The sequence below is a fragment of the Barbus barbus genome (assembly GCF_936440315.1).
Source record: "Barbus barbus genome assembly, chromosome: 7".
Lineage (NCBI taxonomy): Eukaryota > Metazoa > Chordata > Actinopteri > Cypriniformes > Cyprinidae > Barbus > Barbus barbus.
The window spans coordinates 37366394-37391307 of record NC_136735.1 but is presented as its reverse complement, the minus strand read 5'-3'; the positions used below and the strand labels follow the sequence as shown (position 1 = coordinate 37391307).

The 24914-nt window shown below is 34.6% G+C and overlaps 1 protein-coding gene across 1 annotated transcript in view; it reads right to left on the bottom strand.

Moving 5' to 3' along the window:
- Nucleotides 1-24532, bottom strand: part of ncam2 (neural cell adhesion molecule 2) — a gene marked incomplete at both ends in the record, with an annotated part of 223971 nt that extends 199439 nt beyond the window's left edge. Inside the window, one exon of the mRNA XM_079420652.1 lies at nucleotides 24481-24532. Coding sequence (XP_079276778.1) covers nucleotides 24481-24532 — 52 coding nt within the window. The remainder of the gene's footprint in view (nucleotides 1-24480) is intronic.
- Nucleotides 24533-24914: the final 382 nt, after the last annotated feature.

Sequence of the window (24914 nt, the reverse complement as noted above, 5' to 3'; positions counted from 1 at the left end):
TGCTGATGCATTTATTTGATCAAAAATACTGTATTACATGAAATATTATTACAATTTAAAGTAACTTGATCTGTTCAAAGAAAGGATTTGGAAACCTAAAATCACATATTTGGAGACAACTCTTTATGTCAATATATTAATTATTTAATAATTTTTAGATTGTTTATTAATGTATTTATTTATGTTTGATATGGATATGATCACTTGTAAAATGTGTATATACAGTAATGCTCATCTATTGGTTTATTATGTGTGCTATTTATTTTGTTTATATTTTATGTATATTTAAATTTATTTTGGCAGAAGAGGTTAATATGGGAGAGAAATCAATTGCAATTGCAGTTTGCAAAAACAAAAATTATTTGTTAAGGCTTTGGAAAAGTTAAAAAAATAAAATAAAAAAAAATAATAAAACAATTTTTTTATTTGAATATGTGTTAAAGTGTAATTTATTTCTGTGATCTGCAGCTGTATTTTCAGCATCATTACTCCAGTCTTCAGTGTCACATGATCTTCAGAAATCATAATAATATACTGATTTGCTGATCAACAAACATTTCTGATTATTATCAATGTTGAACACAGTTGTGCTGCACAATATTTTTGAGGAAACTGTCATTTTATTTTTCAGGAATCTTTGATGAGCAAAGTTCAAAAGAACAGCATTTATATGAAACAGAAATATTTTGTAACAACATAAATGTCTTCACTGGCAATTTTGATCAAAATAATGCATCCTTACTAAATAAAAGTATTAATTAATTCCAAAAATATATCATACTGACCCCAAACATATATATTATTACAATAAAAAGTGCACTTTTTGAGTGCTATTATAATAAACCCACATTCAGGATGAGAAAAGCCACAAAATAAAGACTAACAGGCCACATTCGGCTATTTTACGAGGACATCGAGTGCCATTTCCGATGTGAAACTGGGCTGAACAATGTCCAGAGAACATGATAAAGTACATGCAAAGGAATATTTGAGGTGATACGGTGTGATCCTGTGGTTTTTCAGACTGAAATGAATCTCCTACAGCTGTAGATATAGCAGCCAGGTGCATCTGGAGATAAATATGTTTACGCTGGTGCACAACATGTGGCGTTATCTACCAACAATTCCCAAACGCACGGGCAGCGGGAGACTGAGGCTAATTATCTAAGGTTATCACTAAAACCTCTCTAGAGGATCCAGAAGTAGGTCCTAACCTGCTTTTACCAAACCTTCGCCACAGAACCGCCGTCCACAACAACAACAACATGACATCTGCTTCCCAGATACTGTACATCATAACAGGGTTTCTGTGGTCCAAGCCTGTTCATCGAGGGTTAACCGCGCAGGTTTGAGGTTAGACGGCTGGAGAATGTGCCGTGGCTTATTTTCTCTGCATGAAATGGGATATTTCATGGTGCTTATCCAAAGACTGGGAGATTAAATAATAAAGCGGCTGAATGTTTTCAATGTGTTTTTCTGAAGCTGGTCAAGGCCAGACTCCTTCTCTTGGTTTATCATATCATTCGTAGAGTATTTTTAAAGCAAAAGGACCACCATGTTCACGCTGCTCTTGTGCATGAAATGAAAACATACTGTTATCAGCTTCTGTCAAGCTCTAATAATGACAAAAAGTAGCATAAAACTGCCATAAAAGTAGACTAAAGTCAAACAGATCAAAGTTTGTGCATATTCAAATTTGGTGCATCAAGATACAAAACATCAGTCTGCATGCATGCAAACTTTGAAGCAGAGTTAACTTAAGAGGGGCACTGAAGCGATGGTTTTTCAGTTAAATGGGGGGGGGGGGGGCGACGGTACAAGCTCGGTTTTTTTAAGATCAGTGCAAAAGACACTAAAAATACTCTGTTGGTTTTGGTCACACAAAAAAATTTTATACATCAATCGAAACTGTTAAGTGTCTACTTTTTTGTGCACACTCACAATTACAACAAAACAAAAAAGATTGTAAAACAGAAACAAAACAAAAAAGAAAACAAACAGGGTGTGCTCTCTGTCTTCTTCGTCTCCGCGATCTGTTATCTCTATAGAAAGCTTGAAGTGTCTGCTTTCATATCGAAAACAAATATTCTGTGATAAAGTAATTCGTATATGTTCAGTCTTTCCCGTCTAACTCATTGTTTCTAATGCGATCCCGCCCCCTCGCGGCACGAGCCATTCACATGTAAATAACCACGTGAGTCGCGTGGAGACGCCCAACATAAACAAAGCAAGATTGTTCATCGCGGCTACTGTTAGTTTGTTTACTTGAACACATTTAGTTGGGTTTTTCCCAAACGACAACATGATGAATGCTACCATATAGGTTTTGTAGTCATAGACTCATTCATGCTTTGTATTATCGTAAAAAAAAGACATTTTATATCTGAGAAACTAATTATTATTGTTTAGCACGTTATTAAAATCTATTTTTGAACAGAGTAGGCCATTAATAATAAACATGTTGTAAACATACTTACACTCGTAGCATTCATCAAGTTACAATGTACTCTCATATTACTTTTATTGTTTTATATAGAGCATGAAAACATCATCATGCCATAAGAAATTTAAATACAATGAATTGCCCGTCATATTCACAATGTTTTACTGGATTTCAAACATTTTAGTCAGGAATTATAGCCATCCTGATGTATAATTTTATAGTATAAAATATATGATTCTGAAGTCATAGACTCATGCATGCTTTGTACTATAAAAGGATATACTTCGTACTATAAAACATATATTTTATATCTGAGAACTAATTGTTCTCGTTTAGCACGTTATTAAAATATATTTGTGAACAGATTATTAATAATAAACATGGTCTAAACATTCTTAGATGTGTAGTATTCATCATGTTGTAGTTTGGAAACAACCCAACTAGTAATGTGTTCAAGTTTATGTCACAATAAAACGTTAACTAATGCAGAGAATAAACATTACTTACTCATCAGATCGATTTTGAGGGAAATCCAGCCTTTACTCAACGCGTCTTCTTCCAGAAAGTAACAGTAGCAGCGATGAACTCTTCACTGACGCTTTGTTTATGCTTCGCACGTATTTTATTAAATAATGAATACAATTATTAATTATTAAATAATTCTAGATATTGTTTTTCATCAACCAGACAAAACCTGCTGCACACAGGCTGAATGTGAATGTAAGTCTCTGTAAATCCAGTCTCTGACAGCAGATGGCGCTTCTGGAACAGCAGAATTACAGCTGCTTCCCGTAACCTTTGTGTACAAAACAGCATTGCGATTAAAACACTACTATATTAGGTATTACATGGAGTGAATATGAAAACAAAATGCCATCCAATCTTTTCTGAAGACAGTCAGAACCTTCAGAGGTACATTCATACAATTAATTCATTCATATATTCATATGTATAATTCCCTTAGCACTCTTTTAAAACCTCCCAGCTTTTCACCATGTATTCACACGAAACTAAACTACTCAACCGCCAGCATGAAGCTTTCTGCTAAACATCAGAACAACATGAAGGTGAGGAAATGATGACAGATTCTTCATCTTTAGCTGAAACAATAGTATTCCCTTAACCAGCCTAACTAGCTACGAGATTGAAATCTTTAAAAGCTCTGCCAACAGATTTTCATCAAAGCAAACCCTTGAGAGAGTTTCTTCAACCATCACCAGAATAAAACTGTCTGCCTCCTTAAAGCGAAGCTTTTAAACATTAGCACAAAGTTAAGACATTTCTGGGAGTTAAGCATATTCTCTCAGTAAGATTACAGTCGATTCCCAGCAGTGCATCTGAGCTGATGAGCTGTAAGACAGAAGTAATGAGTGTTTCCAATCATATGTTGTGTTTTTTTCTTCAAAAGGGGCTGATGAGCATGTGCTGCTCTTGTCTGCCTCTCATTTGAATATGAATGGGGCTGAAAAAGTGATTAGGCTATGATGACTATTGCCGTGATTATTCTTTTACTCTGATTACTCTCTTGAACGTCACGACCTCTTCAGATCCCATCCACCCACCCATCCCACAACCCTACACCACCTTCAGTGTGAACGAGTGCTCAAACAATGCAGACGCGCATGCAAACAATCAACACTATTACCAAATGCAATCCATTCTTAGTGATTTTTTTTCCGACGTGCATTGAAAATTTGAGGAATTTTAAGAAAATGGGTTATAAAAAAAATCCGTAAAATAATTAAAATATATAAAAATAAAATATTTTAAAGTAGAACATATACTAATGAAACATTTAAATTAATATATCTCATACTTTATATATTTTAACATTTTAATTTTATTTAAAAGCTCCAAAAACAAAGAAAAATTTAAAATAAATTATAAATATAAAATACAAAATACTGAAGTATGATACATTTAAAAAATACATACATTTAAATATTTTATATAAAATATATATCCTACTTGAATTATATAGTATACTTTAATATATATTTTATTTTAATATTTTTTTTTAAAAACATTACTAAATAACATTGAAATATAAAATATAACTATATAAAATACATTACAAATAATATATATTATGAAAAATAATATCTAATACTTTAATATTATATTACAATATATTAAAATCTTAAATATTTATTAAAACATTAAAAACTTTACTAATAGAAGTTAAAATATACAAAATATAAAATCTAATAAAGTATAAGATACAATACAAAATAGTGTTGTAATAATCAATATAGCTTATATTTTAATATACAATTTAAGTATATTGTATTTAAATGTTACTAATAAAAATAAATATATAAAAAATTAAATATTAAAATATATTAGTTTTATATTTTAATTGTATATTTTTGTTTACAATATATACTATCTTATACAATACTATATATTGTGTGTATATATATATTATTTTTTATTATTATTAATACATTAGATAGATACTATATAGATATCCATATGAGCCAACTGTACCCCTTTAGGAAAAATGAAAAAGAACAAAAAAAAACTATTTCTAATAGTGAGTCATGCTTCACGTTATTTATTCTATGTATTCTATGCATGTTCACAGCAAATAAAACATTAACCAATGAGAATGATGAATGCATGGCTATGTATAGCGAATGAAGTGCAGATGAGATGTGGACGAATGGTGCTGCTCTATAAGCAGCAATGAGAAGTGGATAAATGAGGTTGTTTGGGGCTCGTGGCTGTTTTACATGCACTTCTGCTGAATCATCATGTGGCTCGTGAGCCGCAAACTTACAAAAGAGGAATTACAGAGCTGGCGAGCGGGAGGCTGAGGTACGGACGCGTCTGATCTCAAAGCACACGCTGAGTATGACGATGTCAAACGTTTACTGGAAATGCACCGACTAAATCTGGTCCTCTAACAGAATTACCAAAAGCCCCACTGTAGAAATTAACTTTAGCATTTGCATAGGATGAAAATAAATACTGTAGAACTGAATTTGACTGTTTGTGTGAAGAGACACTAAAGTCATGCATCCATAAACACCGCCTCCATTGAATATTCTATGAGGCTTTGCAACAATTCATGAGATCAGTCCATGACCTGTAAATCATCTACCTCATGCCATCCTCATTAACAACCATCAAAAATAATGTCTTCTACCATTGTGATGATGCATTTAGAGTGCGTGAGCATCAGCACTCAGCGCATTAAACTAGCGGATAACATTTAAACACACATCATTAGAGTAGTGAACGGACTGATTGGTATGAAGCTGAATAAATGTGAACACAGTAAACTCAAGAAAAGAAGCATCAACAAATATTACAATAAAAATAGTCAAGTATTTAAACTGCTAAATAAGCATGGCTAAATATATAAATAAATAAATAGGAAAAATCAACACTCAAAATGATGGCTATATATATATATATATACAGTATATATATATTTTTTTATTATTATTATTACGTTTTTTATTATTTTTTTTTTTTTTTATAAAATAAAATATATATTTTTTTTTTTATTTTTTTTTTTTATTTGTATTTTATTTTATTTTATTTTTAAAATACTGTAAGTAATAAACATTTAATTCATAAAGTAGGCACAGCTAAATAAATAAAATAAATGGTATTTAAACAAACACACAAATAAATAAATCAATAAATAGATAAGACGGCAAAGACTATTTTATAAAACAACAATTCTCTGGTTCTAAACAGATCTGGAATGTGAAAATTATATACAGATTTTGACTGCATTATGACAGTAAAAAAAAAAAAAAACCGCATACAAGCAAATAAATACATTGATATAAAATGTTGGTCATGCCATTCATCCACATGCAATGTGTAATGACTTTACCAATGGCCAAATGACTTTCCCTCAGTAGCCAAAAGTTTACAATAGACAGCCTACTGTAAGTGCCATCTCTACAGTGCAGTGATGGGCAGATCAAATGAACTGCATCACTGCATCTGTGAGAGTTTTTATTTATCCACTTCACTGCATGTTATCAGGGCTCTTGGTGAGGTGGAGCTCAATGAACTTCGACACAAAAGCCCATGCATTCAGGTTTATACGACGCAAGAATCCCGATGTAAGAAGCTGCAGAAAGCGTTTTGGCCTTCCGTGGCATCAGACGTGCTCTTTTATTGCCACAAATTATCTGGAAGTGTCCGTAAGCCTCCCGCCTGCTTAATCCCAACACAACGGCCTGCCTCTGTTTGACGATCATTGTTATTTGTCGAGCGTCTTGTGCTGATTTGATCCTCCTGAATCATGCAGCGGATTTGAGGCTTTAGATAATGAAAAGGATGCTAATAGCAGCTAATCTGATCAATTGGGAATAAACGGAGAAACCACGGCAAGGTCTTGGACACAGATTATCACTATTGTCAAGTCTTTTGTACTCAACTTCTCAAGTCTTTATCTCGTTCAGATGTCCAGAAATAGCATGCATGCTGTCGTCTGTGTGTGTGGCTGCTGTCTAAAATGAAAAGCACTAATCTGGCCACTTGGGAAGGGAGTTTGAAACGCACCCCATCACCCTGAGGTAGACATTTACATTTATTCATTTATCTGACGCTTTTATCCAAAGCGACTTACAATTGCTATATATGTCCGAGGTCGCACGCCTCTGGAGCAACTAGGGGGTTAAGTGTCTTGCTCAGGGACACATTGGTGTCTCACAGTGGATTCGAACCCGGGTCTCTCACACCAAAGGCATGTGTCTTATCCACTGCGCCATCACCACCCCAATACTTGTTGTAGAGGCAACAAGTATTTATTTCAAAATAGGCAATAAGTATCATTTGAAAAATTAAGTGAATAAATAAGTGAATAAAGAATGTAGTGAATGAATGAATAAATCAATCAATCAATCAATGAAAGAATAAAATGAATAAGAAACACCCAAAACAAGTATTTTCAGTAGAGGCAACAACATTTTAAGAGTTTATTTTAAAAGAGGTACTCTTAAGTAAATCAATCAATAAAGCAATAAACAGGAAAGACATTCAAAACAGCAGCTTAGCAATATAAGTATTTTTATAAGCAAATATTGTATTAAGAAAATATTTTAATAAATGTTTTATTTTAAAAAAGCTAATAAGTATTTCCATTTAAACGGTGAATGAATGAATGAGAAAGACTGCAACACTCAAAACAGCAGCTAAAACAACTGGAGTATAGTTGGTAGTAGTGTTTTTGTGTGCTGTTGTGTGTGTGTGTGGCTGCTGTCTAAAGTAAAAAACAACAACACTAATCTGGCGACTATGGAGGGGAGTTTGAAACGCACCCCAACACCCCGGGTCAATCCTCGGGATAAAGGGACCGACAGAGGCTGATAAGCAAAGAAGAGAGAGAAAACAGAAAACATCCTACAAACTGACCCCATAAAGGTGAGGAAAACAAAGGAGGAGGGCCTATTGTCCGTGGTGCGGTGCTTATTGAGGCTCCTGGGGATGCGAGTATTATCCGTGCCGAATATCGAGGGATGCCAGCGAGACCGTGTTATTTTGGGAGCATGCTGGAGGTTGCTTCGGCCCTTGAGGGAACAACTTGTTCATAGTGGAGTTTATGTAGCATGACTGCTCTAAATGAAGCCGCGGAGCGCTGCGGCTCGCACAATTAATCTGTGGATTGTGGCACCTTCCAGCTAGAGCTGCTTTCCTAGCGGCTACACCTGAGTTTATGGGTTTAGGAGAAGCCATGTTGAAGGATTTACTTTGGTTGATAACTCTACCCCGAGGCCACACGACCTGCGCGGACACATCATCGCTCTTGTTATTGTCTTGGAGGAGAACTTGAAGCGTTATTCAGTCGAGTCCAGCCAGCTCTGGTTACTCTTCGCTTTTACCCGATGCTTATAGGACAATCGTCTACGTCGTCTTTCCTTTGACCTTGACTGATTATGCCCAAATAAAATAGTGACCCCAGGTTAGTTTACAGAGAGCTGGGACATCAACATGGATAGAGTAACATACGGACGCAGACCAGAAACATCTAATGACCCAACCGTAAAAACTCATCTGAGAACAGGTTTAGTTGTTTATACTGACAATGATTCGCACAGAAGCCATTCGAGAGATCAAAACTAAACTAGAACAATTAAAACAAATAATATGTTGTTGAGGAAACCAGTGTTGTTTTAGTATCATTGTCATACTATTATAGTTTATAGATTTAATTATTTCCTATTTTTATTTCAATTTTAGTGAAATGTTTAGTAATTTAGTTGTACATCTTTGTCATTTTTATTAGTTTTTTTTATATATTTCTTAATATATAATAATGTTTTTAAAAGTTAATTTTTTTAGATTTAGTTATTTTAATATTTCGAGTTAAACTAAAGAAATTCCAAAAAAACTTTTGTAGGTATTTTATTTTCAATTAACATTTATTTTATTTATTTAAATTAATACAAATATTTTTGTTTTGTTACTATAATAAACCTGAAATAAACTTGAATTACGTTCTGAATGCAATGGTGCATGTAGGCATGCTAAATATAGTCTCCAACATAACTGAACATGAAACATTATAGTCTCTCCCTATACTCAACACATAGAATAACACTTCATTTTAATATTTATTCTCCCAATCTGGCTCAATGAAATTAGATTAAGCTGCTCACTATCATGGGTTTAGTGCACTATTCTGACAACAATTTGCAGTGACAAATCAAAAGAGAAGTCATTTGAGAGCTCCTACAATAAGACTTAAACAAGTTCATTTCAATTGTTTTCTTGAAGAAACCAGTGTTATTTTGATATAATGTTACAGTTTTTGAATGATAGTTTTTCAGTTCATTTTATTTTTAAATTTCCTGTTTTCATTTTAGTTCGTTTTAGGAATTTTGTGTTGTTTTGCCTATTTAAAAATAGGCAATCATATTAGGCATATTTAAAAAATCGCATCATATTTCATATGCATTTGCATACATACGAGATTGTCCATTTCTGCGTCTTCCTCGCCTGTGTTTTTGATCGCCACATCCTGGACTCATTCAGGAGATGCATAATAGCGCCCCGAGCGTATAACAGTGAGAACACGGAAACTCGGAAAATTCAGTGTTTGGCAGGGAAAGAGTTAATATAACAACTCCTTTTAATAATAGTAATAAGAACTTCAAATGTTTCTTTCTCATTTATAGTTTTCCTCCCACTGGTGTCTTTTGTATTTGGACACTTTTCCTCTGCTCTGCTGAGGACCTGAAGGCCAGGCCATCTCCCCGTAGTCCTTATTACACATCACTGCAGCTTCAAAGCTGCGGCCAAGACGACGAAACACACTGGATCTGCAGTCCTCCGGGAGCCGCAACCCAGCTACTCTCGTCCGTCTTTGCTTTCATTATGTGCTCTCTGGCTCACTCCTCCGCTTTGGTGGCTGCTTGCATCACTTAGAGAGGCCGGGGAGAGCCATGCTCGCCTTTGAAACTGTAAACGGCTGGATTAGGACAGAAGCGATGTGTCCGTGGATCTGTCTGAAAGCGGAGGATTCCATGCGGTTAAGAAGCGGAGTGTTTTATCGCTTTGCAAGTTCGTAAACATAAGCTCATCTTTTATACCTCATTATAATACTATCAGGCATGCTACAAAAACACTGAAGATGCAATCATGCATCATACTCTTTAAAAATATTTAAAGTGTGCTGTGCATCAGGTAACATCAAGGACTACTCATCTGTAAAATCTATAGAGAATATGAATTTTAGAATGAGGAATGAGATAAGATAAGCTTATTTATGATCTGTGGAAAGCAGTGAAATACTAGTGTTTCATCTTATGGCTCCAGAAAACTCTCTGCAGATGCACCCATGAATATAGCCATTTACAGTCTGAAAAGCATGCATGGGTGATTGAATATCACACCATCAGGCATCATTTAATCTACTCTTTTCTACATGAATATGACCATGCAAGTCAGTTGATTCATGGCCACGAGGATCTATCAAAAAAAAAAAAAACTGTTTTCAATGGAGCTAATGTCAATGCTCAGTGGACAAGAGCCTGTAATCATGCAAAATACAGATTGAGCATTTAGTTTTATTAAATAATTGCACTTTGAAGCTTTTGGGTGTAACACTGCACACTGACTAAAATTCAAAAAGTGAAAAAGCATAATAGGACCCCTTTAAAACATTAATTGAACTGTTGATGGTTTATGGCTTCATTTAATAATCAGAAAAATTAAATCATACAGGATTACTGGAGAGAAAAACACATTTCGTCAGGCCCTATTATTGTAAATAAATAAATAAAAATCATAATTAAAACAAATAACTGAATTTGGTAAAAAATAGAAACTGAATTTCAAGAAAAAAATAAAACATATTTCATAGGGCCCTAAAGTTTAGTTTTTAGTCATTCGGGAGACTTAAATTACACATACTATTCGATTGTTAAAATGTAAATATTAAAACTGAGTTCATTAATAAAATTGGAATTCAGAAAAACTTAAATGGAAATTAATTTTCCATCTCACAATTCCCACAGTTCACCTCGTGTTTCACGTACTTTAGCTAATTTGATTATGATATTAGATTATAATTTACAGTTGACTATAATTAGAAGATTATTTCATGCGTTTGATGAAAACAAACAAAAAAGGTCATTTGAACAATTACTTATTTTATTTATGCTTTCAGATACTATTAAGAGAGTACTCTAACAGTAGGTGTCTAGACTGACTGGAGGATGATGGGAAATGTAGTTAACTAATCAATGGTGTTTAATGTTTACCGATGTGCTCCACAGACAAAGGATGGAGTGTGTGTGTGTGTGTGTGTGTGTGTGTGAGATGCTTCACCAGCGGCTGTGATAAATGAAGCCATCGACTGCCCCTGCGGTATCACAGCTCTGTCACAAACAAACACATTCTCTTATTCCACTGCGTCTGATAACAAACACCATTACCTCTGTTTAGCAAACGCTACTTAACTGAACCAATCAGACTCGTACGTTAACGCCGTCATTGCTCAATCATGAGCCGCAGCCGTTCCAGTAGCACAGTAAACATGTGCATCTGATATAAAGGAAGCATCATTACTCCTTCCTAGATAAACATCATTAACTGAGTTTACGCAAACACGCTTGAACGTACAGCCTGGATGAAACGCACAAAGCATTTACCACTGAATTTAGTGAATATGTCATCATAATTTGCAAAGGGCAATTACTTATGAAAGTCAAAGCCAAAAAAAAGAAAGGTGATTTGAACGATAAAACATGGAGAGGACAAAAGTGCTCAAAACTGAAGGGAAGACTGACATATTTAAAAGAATAATTGCTCAATTTTAATGGACTATTAGACAATAAATGGGTGCATTTATGGACAATTTAATTTAATTAATTAGTATAAATACATTTCTACATTCAGTTTTTGATTAATTAATTATTATTGATTTAATCACTCCACGTTAAGTGCTTCGGTCCTCTGCAGAAAATGGCTTAATATTATTTAATAATAAAATGATGTATGAGGATAATGGAATAGAATGGAATAAAAAGAGAAAGAAAAGGAAACGTCACAAATGAGATTCAATTCTCTTAGATAACAAGATTAGCCAGAGAGCAAATGGAGACAGTTCACCCAAAAATGAAAATGTGCTGTTAATTTACTCCCCCTCAGGCAAAGATGTAGATGGCATATTTTTCTTCAGTAGAACAGTAAACAAGATTTTTAGAAACCGTGGTCCTTGGTGATTCATAAAATGAAAGTCAATGGCTACCGGCACTCTGAGAGACAAAAATACTCAAGCATGTGATCAGCTAGAGACAAAAAAGAAGGAAAATCTGACCACGCCCCAAGTCACACTCACAAGTCATGACCTCATCACTTATTATTAAAAATATATATTTTAGCACATTAAAAGATATTTCTTATATTGTAATAATACATACTATTGTCCTGTAATTAAAATTAAAAAGCAGCGTTTAATAATGATAACAATATAATATATTATGATAAAGTACTATTATATTATATAAAATTGTTATTATTATTAAAGTACCTGCCAAAAGTTTGGAAATATCACTATTAATGATTTTGAAATAAATATCTTCTGCTCATCTAAATTTATTTGATCAAAATAAAATAAACAGCAACATTATTTCAAATTTTAAAAAGTTTTCAATTTTAATATAGACTATTATAAAATGTAATGTTATTCCTGTGATGCAAAGCATAATTTCCAGTTTTCAGTGTCACATGATCTTTTAGAAATCATTACAGTTTATTTGACTCTCAAGAAAATTTATGATTATTATCAATGTTGAAAACAATTTTGCTGCTTCATATTTTGTGTGGAAATGGTATTTTTCAGGATTTTTTGATAAATATAAAGTTTAATGAACAACATTTATTTGCATTTATCAAATGTATTAATAAAATATGTAGGGCTCTATGATTTCCGCGATGCAGAAAACGCGGACGGAATCGCGGAATCCAGTCATAAAAACAGAATTTACAGTTTCCCGCGGAATGTCACGGAATTTGTCAAAGTGTGGATGAATTAATCAAAAGTAGGTCATTACACTTAAATCAAATCGCAATATGGACTAGTATCTGTAAATATTAAGCCGCAAAAGTCGATTTAAATATGAATCCTGCATCTCTGTATGAATGGAGCAGACGCGTGGTTTTGTTTACTACATACACAGCGCACGTGGCGCTCGCGGTGATTTCAGTGTCTGCCTTCTTAATGATGAGGACATAATAAATACATGAACAACATCTCCAGAACTGCTCTGAGAGTCACTTCACGAGCATTTTACCATTTCATTTGAGTAAAACTAGCGTCATATCATATACACACAGAACTTTAAAGGTAAAAATAAAAGTTTGGTTAAACTTATTAAAGGCATTGTGCCAGAAATAGGCTATATTGCTATTATTTATTAGAATGTGCGTGATACTACTACTACTGTTGAAAAATAATAAAACTTATTTTTTTTGAGAAATAATCACAAAATATTTTAATATTAATAGTAAATCCCTTTTATTTGCCAAAAATGTAAATGTTTAATTTTTATTAATTAAAATATAAATTAAATCAATGTTTTATGCCTTCATCTGATAACCAGTAAAATTTAAATACAGAATTTCTAAGGGGGAAAAAAACATTTCATAAGGTAACTGTAAGAATAAATAAAAAAAATTGTATGCATTCAAATTATTAGACATGCTAAAACACAGAATTTTGTAACAATAAAACAAGGTGAGGAAAAAATGCAACATTTCATACAGCCCTAAACTTGTCATTTTTGTTACACTTTTAATCAATTAATGTTAAATTGTAAAAGTTTCATGATTTTAATTAATTAGGCATGCTTTTTGATTAATATAATTTAATTTGACCATTAAAGTCCAGAAAAATTGAATTTAGAAAAAAATTTAACGGAATTTTTCACTTTTTATCACTTTCATGCATAAAATTATTAATTCCTCTCTCTTTTTTTAATCTTATACATATGTTTGAGTGGTATCATTGTTTCCACAAAAATATTAAGCAGCAAAACAGTTTTTAACATTGATAATAATGAGAAATGTTTCTTGAGCAGCTCATCAGCATATTAGAATGATTTCTGAAGGATTATGTGACACTGAAACTTCTCTTTGTAAACAACAACAGATTTTTAAATGTTTCTAATGATGAATGTTGCGTTCCCAAATGCAAAATAAAGCGGCTCACACCAAGCGCAGCGCAGCTAGCAGTAACAGTGAATCAAAACTAAACACAGTACTGTAACAGCAGACATGTAGCGCATCAGACTACAGCCTATTAAACAATTACATCCCAACCGTTGCAAATATGGCAGCACTAGCAATCTCAAATTCTCACCGCCATTCATAAAAAGTCACCAGGTCAAGTAACTCGTTTCAGCGCCCGATTCTACTCGCATTTGGCGCTTTGAATCATTTGAATGCTTTAAACTGTCCTGCAGATGGCACCGCGAGCTCTCAGGATCATTCCGTCCATGATGTTTTAGAAAACAATCTTTTCACAGTTTATTTAGGTAATAACTTGCGCCATTTGCGCAATTTCAATCATCATGCAGTAAATAAAATCCACATCCCTGATACTTATACAGGCATCACAGAATTAATTCTGTGCATATCTGGATGGAATCTGATTGTGATTGTGAAAAGACCAGCATAGTCGTGCTTTTCACCAGTTTAACTGAAGGTTGGTGCTACTTGTGCAGGAATGATTTGCTGGGTAAAAAGCTTTATGGGAAGCCAGCATCCAAAACACAATATATGCTGGTCTTTTCAGCAGGGAAATCTTTCGAGCTATGAAAGAGCAACTTCTGAGCAATAAAACTTGCTTGTGTGAAGACAGACAGACATAGAGAGAGACAGATGGAGAGAGATCCACATGCATAAGCAATGAGCATGAACATATTGATCGGCATTAGTTAGTCCACGAGCACTGAGAGTTTGTGTTTGAAGCTCAGTCTCAGTCGAGTGTCTCGTGAGATCTTCTTGTTTTGACGCGACGTCTCTGTCTTATGTGTCCCTTCATCCTCATGAAAGGCCACTCTACACAGAACAACACATCCATGCTCTTTACCGCAGCTAAACACGAGCAATCAAGAGACGCTGAAACTCCTAGAGGCACATTTCTGTTCATTTCAGAGTAAAAAGAGAAGCGTACACAAACCTTCACCATCATCAAAACACGTTTCCCCTTGTTTTTCACAGAATTTTTTTGTTCAGCTTGAAATCAAACAGGAATACAACTAAAATCAGATTTTACAACTGGACCTGCTTCTCAGAGATTCTCACTAGTCAACGGATCCAAATGTTAAAAGTTAAAAAAATTAAGAAATTGGTTGAAATGGTTAAAATGAAAAGAAAGAAAATCATTGGCTGCTTGCAACATGCATGTTTATATGCAACCTAATTTGTGAAATTCAATATGAAATTGAAGTTTTGATGTATTTACGAATAAAATGGCCTTTGAACTAGGAAAAAAAAAAACATTGGTTCTGTATTTTAACTTAAATTTTATTTATAAATTACTTATTATATTAATTTATTTTTATTGTATGCATACTTCATAGGTGTCAAGTGAGTCATATTTTCATTATAGATTACAAGATCAAAACAAAAAAAAGCCTAATTATAATTTTTTTTTATTCATGAAATCAAAATAGATTTTTTATAACTCAGTTGGACCGAAAAGCCTTCATTGGAACATCTAAATCAATCCAAATGGAGAGTGTAGATCTGTTAAATCAGTTAGAAGGAAAGATTTTAGCCATGTTAACCTTTGAATCTGGGACAGTTGAACAAAGGCAGATATAAAATATTAAAAGTTATTATTTAGTTGCAGATCCCTTGCACACAATCACAGCAGTGAGTCTGTGACCCATAGACATCACCAGACTCTTGCTCTCATCCTTTGAAATACTTCTCCCAGCCTTTAATGCAGCCAATCCCAATTGTTGCTTGTTTTGGGGAGTTTCTGCCTTTACTCTTCTCTTCAGCTGCTGAAATTCATGTTCAATCAGATTTAAATCTGGAGATTGACTTGGCCTGTTCCATGCATGCCCATACCATGACACCATCTCCACCATGCTTTACAGATGAGGCTGTATGCTTGGGATCATTGCAGTTCCCTTTTTTTCTCCACATTTGGACTGACAAAATGAGAGCATAAACAGTGTTTTGATGACAAGAAATACAAGAAACAATTTTATTTAGCTACACTTTGTTTTGAACGATTTGTTTGCGTTCAGTGGATACTCTGGAATTGTTGAATAAAGTCATTATTTTTGTTTTCTTTGCATACAAAAAGTATTCTCATAGCTTCGTAAAATTACGGTTGAACCCCTGATGTCACATGGATTATTTTACCGATCTCCTTGCTACGTTTCTGGACGTTGATCGTGTTAATTCCATTGCTGTCTATGGGAGGGTCAGACAGCTCTCAGAATGCAAAACTAAATTGCAAAACAATAGAAGAACAATTTCAGCACTCTCAGTAAAACCTTAAATCATCAAGTGTTGACCTTCTTTTTAAAAAGTCAATGGTTTTAATAGTTGCATGAAATTTTGGTCATTCTGCCCATCTCAAAACAAAGGAATCCATACAGACAAAGGTGTTTATTTTAATGCATGTGTGTAATGCTGTTTCTAACAAATAGGATATTTTCATTCTTGGATTCATTCTTTTGTGGCCACCTATGGAGCTCTAGCAGCATGATTAATTTCAGCAGTAATCAATGATTATTCTACAAAGGCCTCATTACTGTCGACCTACTGCAGTTATTGTTGTTATTATTGAGTAGCACTATTTATCTCCACAATGAAACAGAATGAAGATGCTTCTTTTGACTAATGAAACCCTTACAGATAAATAAGCACTTTCAGATAAAAGAACCAAAAAAAAAAAGGCTTGGGCCATTTGAAACTAATAACTTTGCAGGATGATAAGCATTTTTGATAAATAACAAAACAAACTTTTACCGTTTCCACTGTGCTTGCAAAAAATAAGGACCTTTCTTCCCTATATTTTCATTAGTGTAATGCATCTACTTAATGCATCTATTTACTTTTAACTTTGTTATTGTCATAATGTCTATTGTTTAATTTTTTTGCATTTTTACTTCATTAGAGTACATTTAGAAAAACAGCATAAACAAGTACAACAAATACTAATAAAAAAAGTCATGTGATTTTTTATTTATTTATTTATTGTTTGTTTGTCTGTTTGTCTGCATTTTGATGATGGTAATTGTCAAGAAAATAATGTCTTAATACAAGAAAAACAATCTTAGTGGTGCCAAACATAAAAAATATATTATTATTAATATTATTACATCTTTAGATGATGATAATAACAATATTAATAATAATAGTGCATGCATCTTTTGATTTTGGAGTGAAATGTGACCCACAAATGTTGTCAACAGGTTTCATGAGATTCATCTAATGGCTCTCTCTCTCTCTATATATATATATGTGTATATATATATATATATATATATATATATATATATATATATATATATATATATTATACAGATATTATTTCATATATCAGCTATGTCAGATTTTATTTCAGCTATATATTATTATTATTATTGCATGAAGAATCAAACTGGGCCATCCAGAACAGACTTTCAGCCTGACTGGGGTCACAGCATGTTCCTGAATGCACAAATTATTCATGCCTTGAAACTCGGACTGATCTTATAACTTTGACTTTTGATTGCAGGTTACGGTATCTTGTAAAATCTTGAGACATTGTTGAGATCTCTTCAGACTTGTGAGATTACAGAGGTCTTTTTCTCAAGCTAAAGACCTAACGCTTCCCATATGCTCTCCAAATAACCAAAGCGCTGTCTGGGAGAAACAAGCAAGATTTTAGAGAGATCTCATTAGTGATTGTTCGTTCCTGTGGGGAGTGACCGAGACACAACACGACTGTGGATGTGAGAAAAGTCTTCACAGAGACTGACAGTCTGTGTCTCTCTGAAAGCTCGCTGGACGCCCACTCACAGCTGCCTGTGAAGCGTCTCAAACTCGGCTGCAGATATTGTGTTTCCCCTGCTCTCTGCGCTGTAGCAGCATAAGCCATGAGAGGAGGAGGATGTGGAAACCGAAGTCTTGATGAGTCACCGTGATGGTGCACATGAAACGCAGGAGCAGGAATAGATAGCAACCATTCACAGCAGAGACATTCATTGAGATAAAACGCGATTCTGATTTCTAAATCCAAACATTCGTTCCTTTACATTCAGGAAATTTCACATCTGCTTTTATCCACAATCACACAGATTTTGTAAACTCATTCCTAGTTCTGGTGTTGAACATGAACACAATGTAAGGGATGAAATGCATGAATGTACGTGAAATGTTCAATAAGACAATTAAAGGAACAAGTTGCAAACATGCAAAAATTATGATCTGCTTTGCATCAGATTTGGAGAAAAGAAGCATTGCATCATTTGCTTACCAATGGATCCTCTGCAGTGAATGGGTGCCGTCAGAATGAGAGTCCAAACAGCTGATAAAAACATCACAATAATCCACACCACTCCAGTCCATCGGTTAATATCTTCAGAAGACAAAAGTTCAAACAAATCCATCAAGATGTTTTTAACTAAAATGTGTTTATAATCCATAATAATGCTTCCTCCAGTGAAAAAGTGCCTCTCCTGTTGTCTCTCACATCAAAATCCAGCCACATATTTGTTTAGAGCTGTTTTGGCTTGTAAACGCTGCTTGATCTGTGCAGATTTCTCCTGATTCAGACCAGAACACTTTTTCACTGGAGGAAGCGTTATTATGGACTCATATTTTAGCTAAAAACATCTTAATGCTGGATTTGTCTTCTCCAGATGTTAACTGATGGACTGGAGTGGTGTGGATTATTGTGATGTTTTTATCAGCTGTTTGGACTCTCATTCTGACGGCACCCATTCACTGCAGAGGATCCATTGCTGAGACACTGATGCAATGCTACATTCCTCCAAATCTGATGAAGAAACAGACTCATCTACCTCATCTTGGTTGGCCTGAGAGTGAGTAAATATTTAGCACATTGTAATTTTGTGGAGATCTAAAACATATAATAGTTACACGACTCAATCTGAAAAGTCTGTTGTAACAGAAAACATTGCTATCTTTTTTTAATATATTTTCGAATTTGACAAGATGATTTGACAGCAAATCAGTAAATAACATCCGACACAACAAATAAATTGTTGGCAAATTAGAAATGACTGGTCTGTGCATTCATACAGAAATGTTTATATCATGGGTTTCAGTTTTTATCTCTCCTCACATTCAACTTGAACATAGTTTGTTACTGTATAGCACCTTATGTATATTTTTTTTGGTGGGGGGGGGGGGGGGGGGTGTTTAAATTAATTTATGCTTAGTGTTTATAATAAATGTTGTTTATAATGAAAGCTGTCTATAATTTATGTTTTTTTTTTTTTGTTCTTGGTCTATATACCATTAAATTTGAAGGATTTGTTGTGGAGTAAGGGGAAGTAAAGTACACGTTTATCATTTCTGAAAACTGGTTTTATTTACCAGTATTATACAATATTTCTGATTGTTGGCTCTGTGACAAATGGTTTATGATCCTCTATTATAAGTTGCTTTGGATAAAGGCATCTGTTAAATGCGTAAATATAATAATAAAATGCAACTTATACACAAACATTGCATTTGAAGGAAACTTTCATTTTTAGATGGAAAATCTGTTTAACTGAAAGTACTAGAAGTTGCTTTGGATAAAAGACTGTTAAATGACAACATCATTTAATTTAACCTCTACTGGGTACAAAACCAACCAAACTCAATTAAAAAACTCCCTATGCTGTTTCGCAGACATAAAAGCTGGGTAGTTTATGTTAACATGTGAACTGTTCTCAGGATTACCTGTATTTTATGAGCAGAATCTATGCAAATCTGCCCTGATTCTGTGGCTCATGGGAATCAAAGCATATTATTATATGAATGCAGCATCTACTTCATTGAAATTACCACTTTATGCAGCTCTGAGGCCTGCTGAATGCGACTGCACTTTAAAATGATTTTACTCATGTATATTTCCCCTGGGAGGGAGGGGCTTGATATAGTTCTGTTTTCAAGGGTTTATATCTATACGTCCTTTCTTCCGCTCATTAATCAAACGATGCTGTGACTTTTACAGAATACAAGCCAAATGCAGGATTTTGTACAAAATGTTAGTGGTTGCACAGCTATACACAGGTTTTTTGTACTTGACAGGTTTATCTATATTTATTAGTGGTGGTTTTGAAGTCAAGTTTCACTTGAAGTAATCAAACAAAGATTATCAGAGTATGTTTTAAAAGAAAATACAATTTTAGTCTTTCTACTTCAAAACTGAGTTCAATGTGTTTCTTCATTTCTCTGTAATTTCTACATTAAAAAAAATAGTTCACCCAAAAAACTAAAATGTTTTTTTTTCTGAAAATGTGCTCACCCAAGATATAGATGAGTTTGTTTCTTCGTCAGATTTGGAGAAATTAAGCATTGCGTCTCTTGCTCACCAATGAATCCTCTGCAGTGAATGGGTGCCGTCAGAATGAGAGTCCAAACAGCTGATAAAAACATCACAATAATCCACGCCACTCCAGTCCATCTGTTAATGTCTTGAGAAGACAAAAGCTGAAGCAAATCCATCAAGACATTTTTAACTAAAATATGAGTCCATAATCCATAATAATGCTTCCTCCAGTGACAAATCCATCTCCCTTTGTCTCTCACATCAAAATCCACCACATATTTGTTTAGAGCTGTTTTGGCTTGTAAATGGTGCTTGATCTGTGCAGATTTCTTTCCAGATTCAGGCCAGACCACTTTTTCACTGAAGGAAGCGTTATTATGGATTATGGACTAGTATTGAAAACGGAAGCAAATGTTTAAAGTTAAAACCGTGTCGATGATGGGTTTGTTTCAGCTTTTGTCTTCTCCAGATGTTAACTGATGGACTGGAGTGGTGTGGATTATTGTGATGTGTTTATCAGTTGTTAGGACTCTCATTCTGACGGCACCCATTCACTGCAGAGCATCCATTGGAGAGCAAGTGATGGAATCCTACATTTGTTCCAGAAACATACTATTTTACAGTAAATTTCTTATTCCTTTGAGCTCTTTTGATGCTGCAGTGTGGCTATTTCCCCAGGCACAGAGGTAAATAAAGGTTACTCCAGTATGCTTTCATATTGAGAGCATGCATGCATCTGCATGCGTACGTGTTTGTACAAACATGACCATTACTCTAGCTGTCTTTTTTTCCCATCCCCAGTGTGCACGTATCTCAGTGGAGATGCACTTCAGACATACACTCTCCACACGGCACACCACATAAATCTTTTAATACTCCCACCACTGAGATTCTTCACCGCAACTCAGAGAAATCTCTTAATTATGGCACTTAACATAGCACACGATAGCTGCAGCCACGCCGCAGAGCGCATAATTCACTGCGCCGAGAGCCCAGACCTCAAAAACACTGAGCGTGAAGACGGAATGAAGACAGAATGTTTTTATATCCGTGATGCTGTGTGAGGAATCACAAAGAAGGGCTCTTGAGAAAAAGCCCTCAAGCAAACAGTTTCTGTCCCACAAAAGGACAAAATAAAATGAATGACAATTTCAAGCGTTAACATTCAACCTGGAGTGCATGAATATGGGCGTTTTTAAACATTAACAGAATATCAAGCTCAGTATCTTACAATGACTTATCTGAACTTGAAGAACATCAATAAGAGCTGTAATATTATTGCAAAATTCAGAGTCAAAATTTAGGACAGCTCAGTTCAGGCTGCTTAAATTCACTTTTGGAAAATCTGCTCATGAAGTGTTTTTGGTTTCGATCATTCTTTCCTGAGGACACAATCCTTCAGTGGACAACTGCAGACTTCAATACTCAGTAATTATTTATACACACACGTGCACAAAATTTAAAGAAAGCAAGTATTTTTGACAGATTTACAGTCAGGATTCTGGACAACATTTCACATTTTTTCCTATAATAACAGATATCCCATTCCCAACCAACAGTGAACGTTCTCTCAACGTTATACAAACTTTCTACTAACATTAATAGAATGCTCACTCAAAGCTATCTGGTCTTTAATAATGTTCAAAACATTATCATAGACATTATTTATTCATTGCTCATGGAAAGTTTTATTCCTGAAACTTTTTAAATGTTACTACTTTTTCAGAACGTTCAGAGAAAAGTAACATTCCCATAATGTTTGCAAAATGGTCAAATGGAATGGAATGGAAAGTTTGCTTGACAAAGAAAACATTTTTAGAAAACTGAATGTTTAGAATGTTCAACGAACATTCCGAAATAACATTTTCATAATGTAATAAAAACATTAGCAAAACGTCCATAGAATACTTTTGTTAGCTGGGATGCCACTGTTTCGTTTCATCAACATATTTCATCAGCTGTAACATAAAACAGAAAAAAAATAAACGTTATACTTGATATACTTCTTTCAGTGTTCACTGTTCTGTGTTTGTAACCTTAAAAATGCTTTTTTATCAAAAATAATCTATGTAGAAAGTCGCAGGCGCAATCTAAAATAGACATTTTTAACCACTAGGGGGCCTCAACAAACTTACAAAGGAAACAAAATTATTTTAAATGATTTAAAATATGATACTGTTAAAAGACTTAAAACTTGATTAAAAGCTAAAACCAGCTAAACTCAAAATGTACAACATGTAAACTGACATTATATGCAAAAATTTTGGCATTCTCAGCCCCAGATGCGCCAAATGAGTCCTGAGGCCTTCAAGTAAGCTATTATTTTCAACAATGGAGAGCATCACAAAGATCTCAGGAAGGTTGAAAAAACACTGACTTAAAGAGATGCATTTCATGCAGAAATGTCATCTACTGAGCCAATGACATCTGGCATCTGTTCTGGACGCAGCCAATGTGTGTAATGGAATTAATTGACTACTTAAATCAACCTAGTATTTAACATGGATATGATCACTGAAACAGCTGGTCAACCATTAAAATCCATAAAGCCAATCAAATAAATCATACTGCTACACAATGCATTTCTGAAATGATCGGTATGATTTTGACGGCATGGTAAGTATAATCAGGGTGGGAAATTAGCACTCGCCACCAGCCAAAGATGGGTATTTTTCACAATTTGTCCTTATCATCCTCCACTGTGATGAACAACATCATGTCAGATCGGCTGCTGACAATAAACACGTAGCACTGATACTTGTATTTTGAGCAAAAGTCTTCAAAAATAATCCAAAAAAGGAAAGATGTCCAGTTGCTTTGGCACTGCACACTAGAATGAAATGTGAATTTTAAATGCACATCTTAATAGTTGCATGTGAGATGAACACATCCAATAGATGAGATTTCCAGCATTCAAATAGCATACAAAAAAAATATATTAAATAAATAGCTTCAGGGGATTAAACAACAGTGGTTTAATTTCATAGACAAGGCGAGCTATTTGACGCACTTAAAAAAGAACAAAGGCTGGTAAAACTCTTCATTCAGCAAAACAGTTAATTTGTCAGGCTTCCTAATAACTAGAACTAAACAGACTAAGAGAGGCAGTAACCCCAAGACTAATTTAAAGAAACCCCCAGTGCTTTTTCCCCGTAGTGAGATCTGGATGAACAGAGAGATGCTGATACACTTGAAGTGCAAACAGCGCTCTACCTCCACCTGTCGTTCTGACACAGATCCCGATCTAGAACACGAGCGTTATAATGAACGAAGCTGCTGCACAAACAGCGAAGTCCAGGAGAAAAACAGTTATTTTAATAAAGAGGGCGTTCCGATCACCTTCGTTCCTTATAAGAGGAGCTTTTCCATCGCGTTGAAACTCTCCGTCACAATCTGTCTGATGCACACAGAACCCAACAAACAGCTTCTGAAATAAATCAGTCTCGTTGTAAATAAACGCGATGAAGCGTCACCTCCAAACGCGCGTGCCAGGATTTAATAAGCGTTCCTCGGACTTTACGACCCTTATAAACATTACAGCGCACATTCTTATGAATAAATCCATCAAGTTACAAGAGACAGATACAAACTGAGAACAAGCCGGACCAACAAATATAAATCAATCAAATTATGAGGAAAACGACAATTGCGCGTTTAAAATAATTTAACGCGGGAACGAAATAACGGTCAAAAGTATGAGGGACATACTAACGCACTGATTACCTCACAAAACTACAGAAGACGGACCGATTATCTTCTGCTAGAGTACATTTATCGCAGTGTTAACTAAATAAATCATATTTCATAACATCCGATCAGCTATACCCTGATGTTTTCCTCAGGAAATGAATGTTTAACTGCCGAAACTCATAAATTATCGCCAAGGAATCATGACACGCATTTATTCTCCTCACAGGATCTCCTCGCTGAAATAACAGCACAACTGTTGTCTTTAATCCAGTGTCCATCCATATAACACCCGAAACCACCCGTTCTCCCCTCAATCAGACCGAGCTGCCCAACTGACCGCCCACTCAAATGATCTGTTTACCTTGACAGCCGCAGAGCAGCAATCCCAGCAGACATGTGAAGTTTAGCATCATTTTCAGCAGAGAGAGTGACGGACAGCCGCTTCTGTCGCGAGTTGAAACCTCAATGAGACCGAATGAAGCGCGCGCTCTCTCTCTCTCTCTCTCTCTCTCTCTCTCTGTGTGTGTGTGTGTGTGTGTGTGTGTGTCTGGATCTGAATCACTGCGTAAAAATACTATTTTGTAAAACAAACAAATAAATAAACAGACCATTAAGAGCTCTCTCACTATATCTCGTATTTATTTATTGATTTATCTCTCTCTCTCTCTCAGTGGTTCTTGTTAAACAACACAACATGATATGCAAAAATACAGTGAAAACATGTATAACTTGCAGGGCTACAGATTGTTTTTTTTTAATTTAAAATAATAATTCAGTGGACCTGTTACCACAACT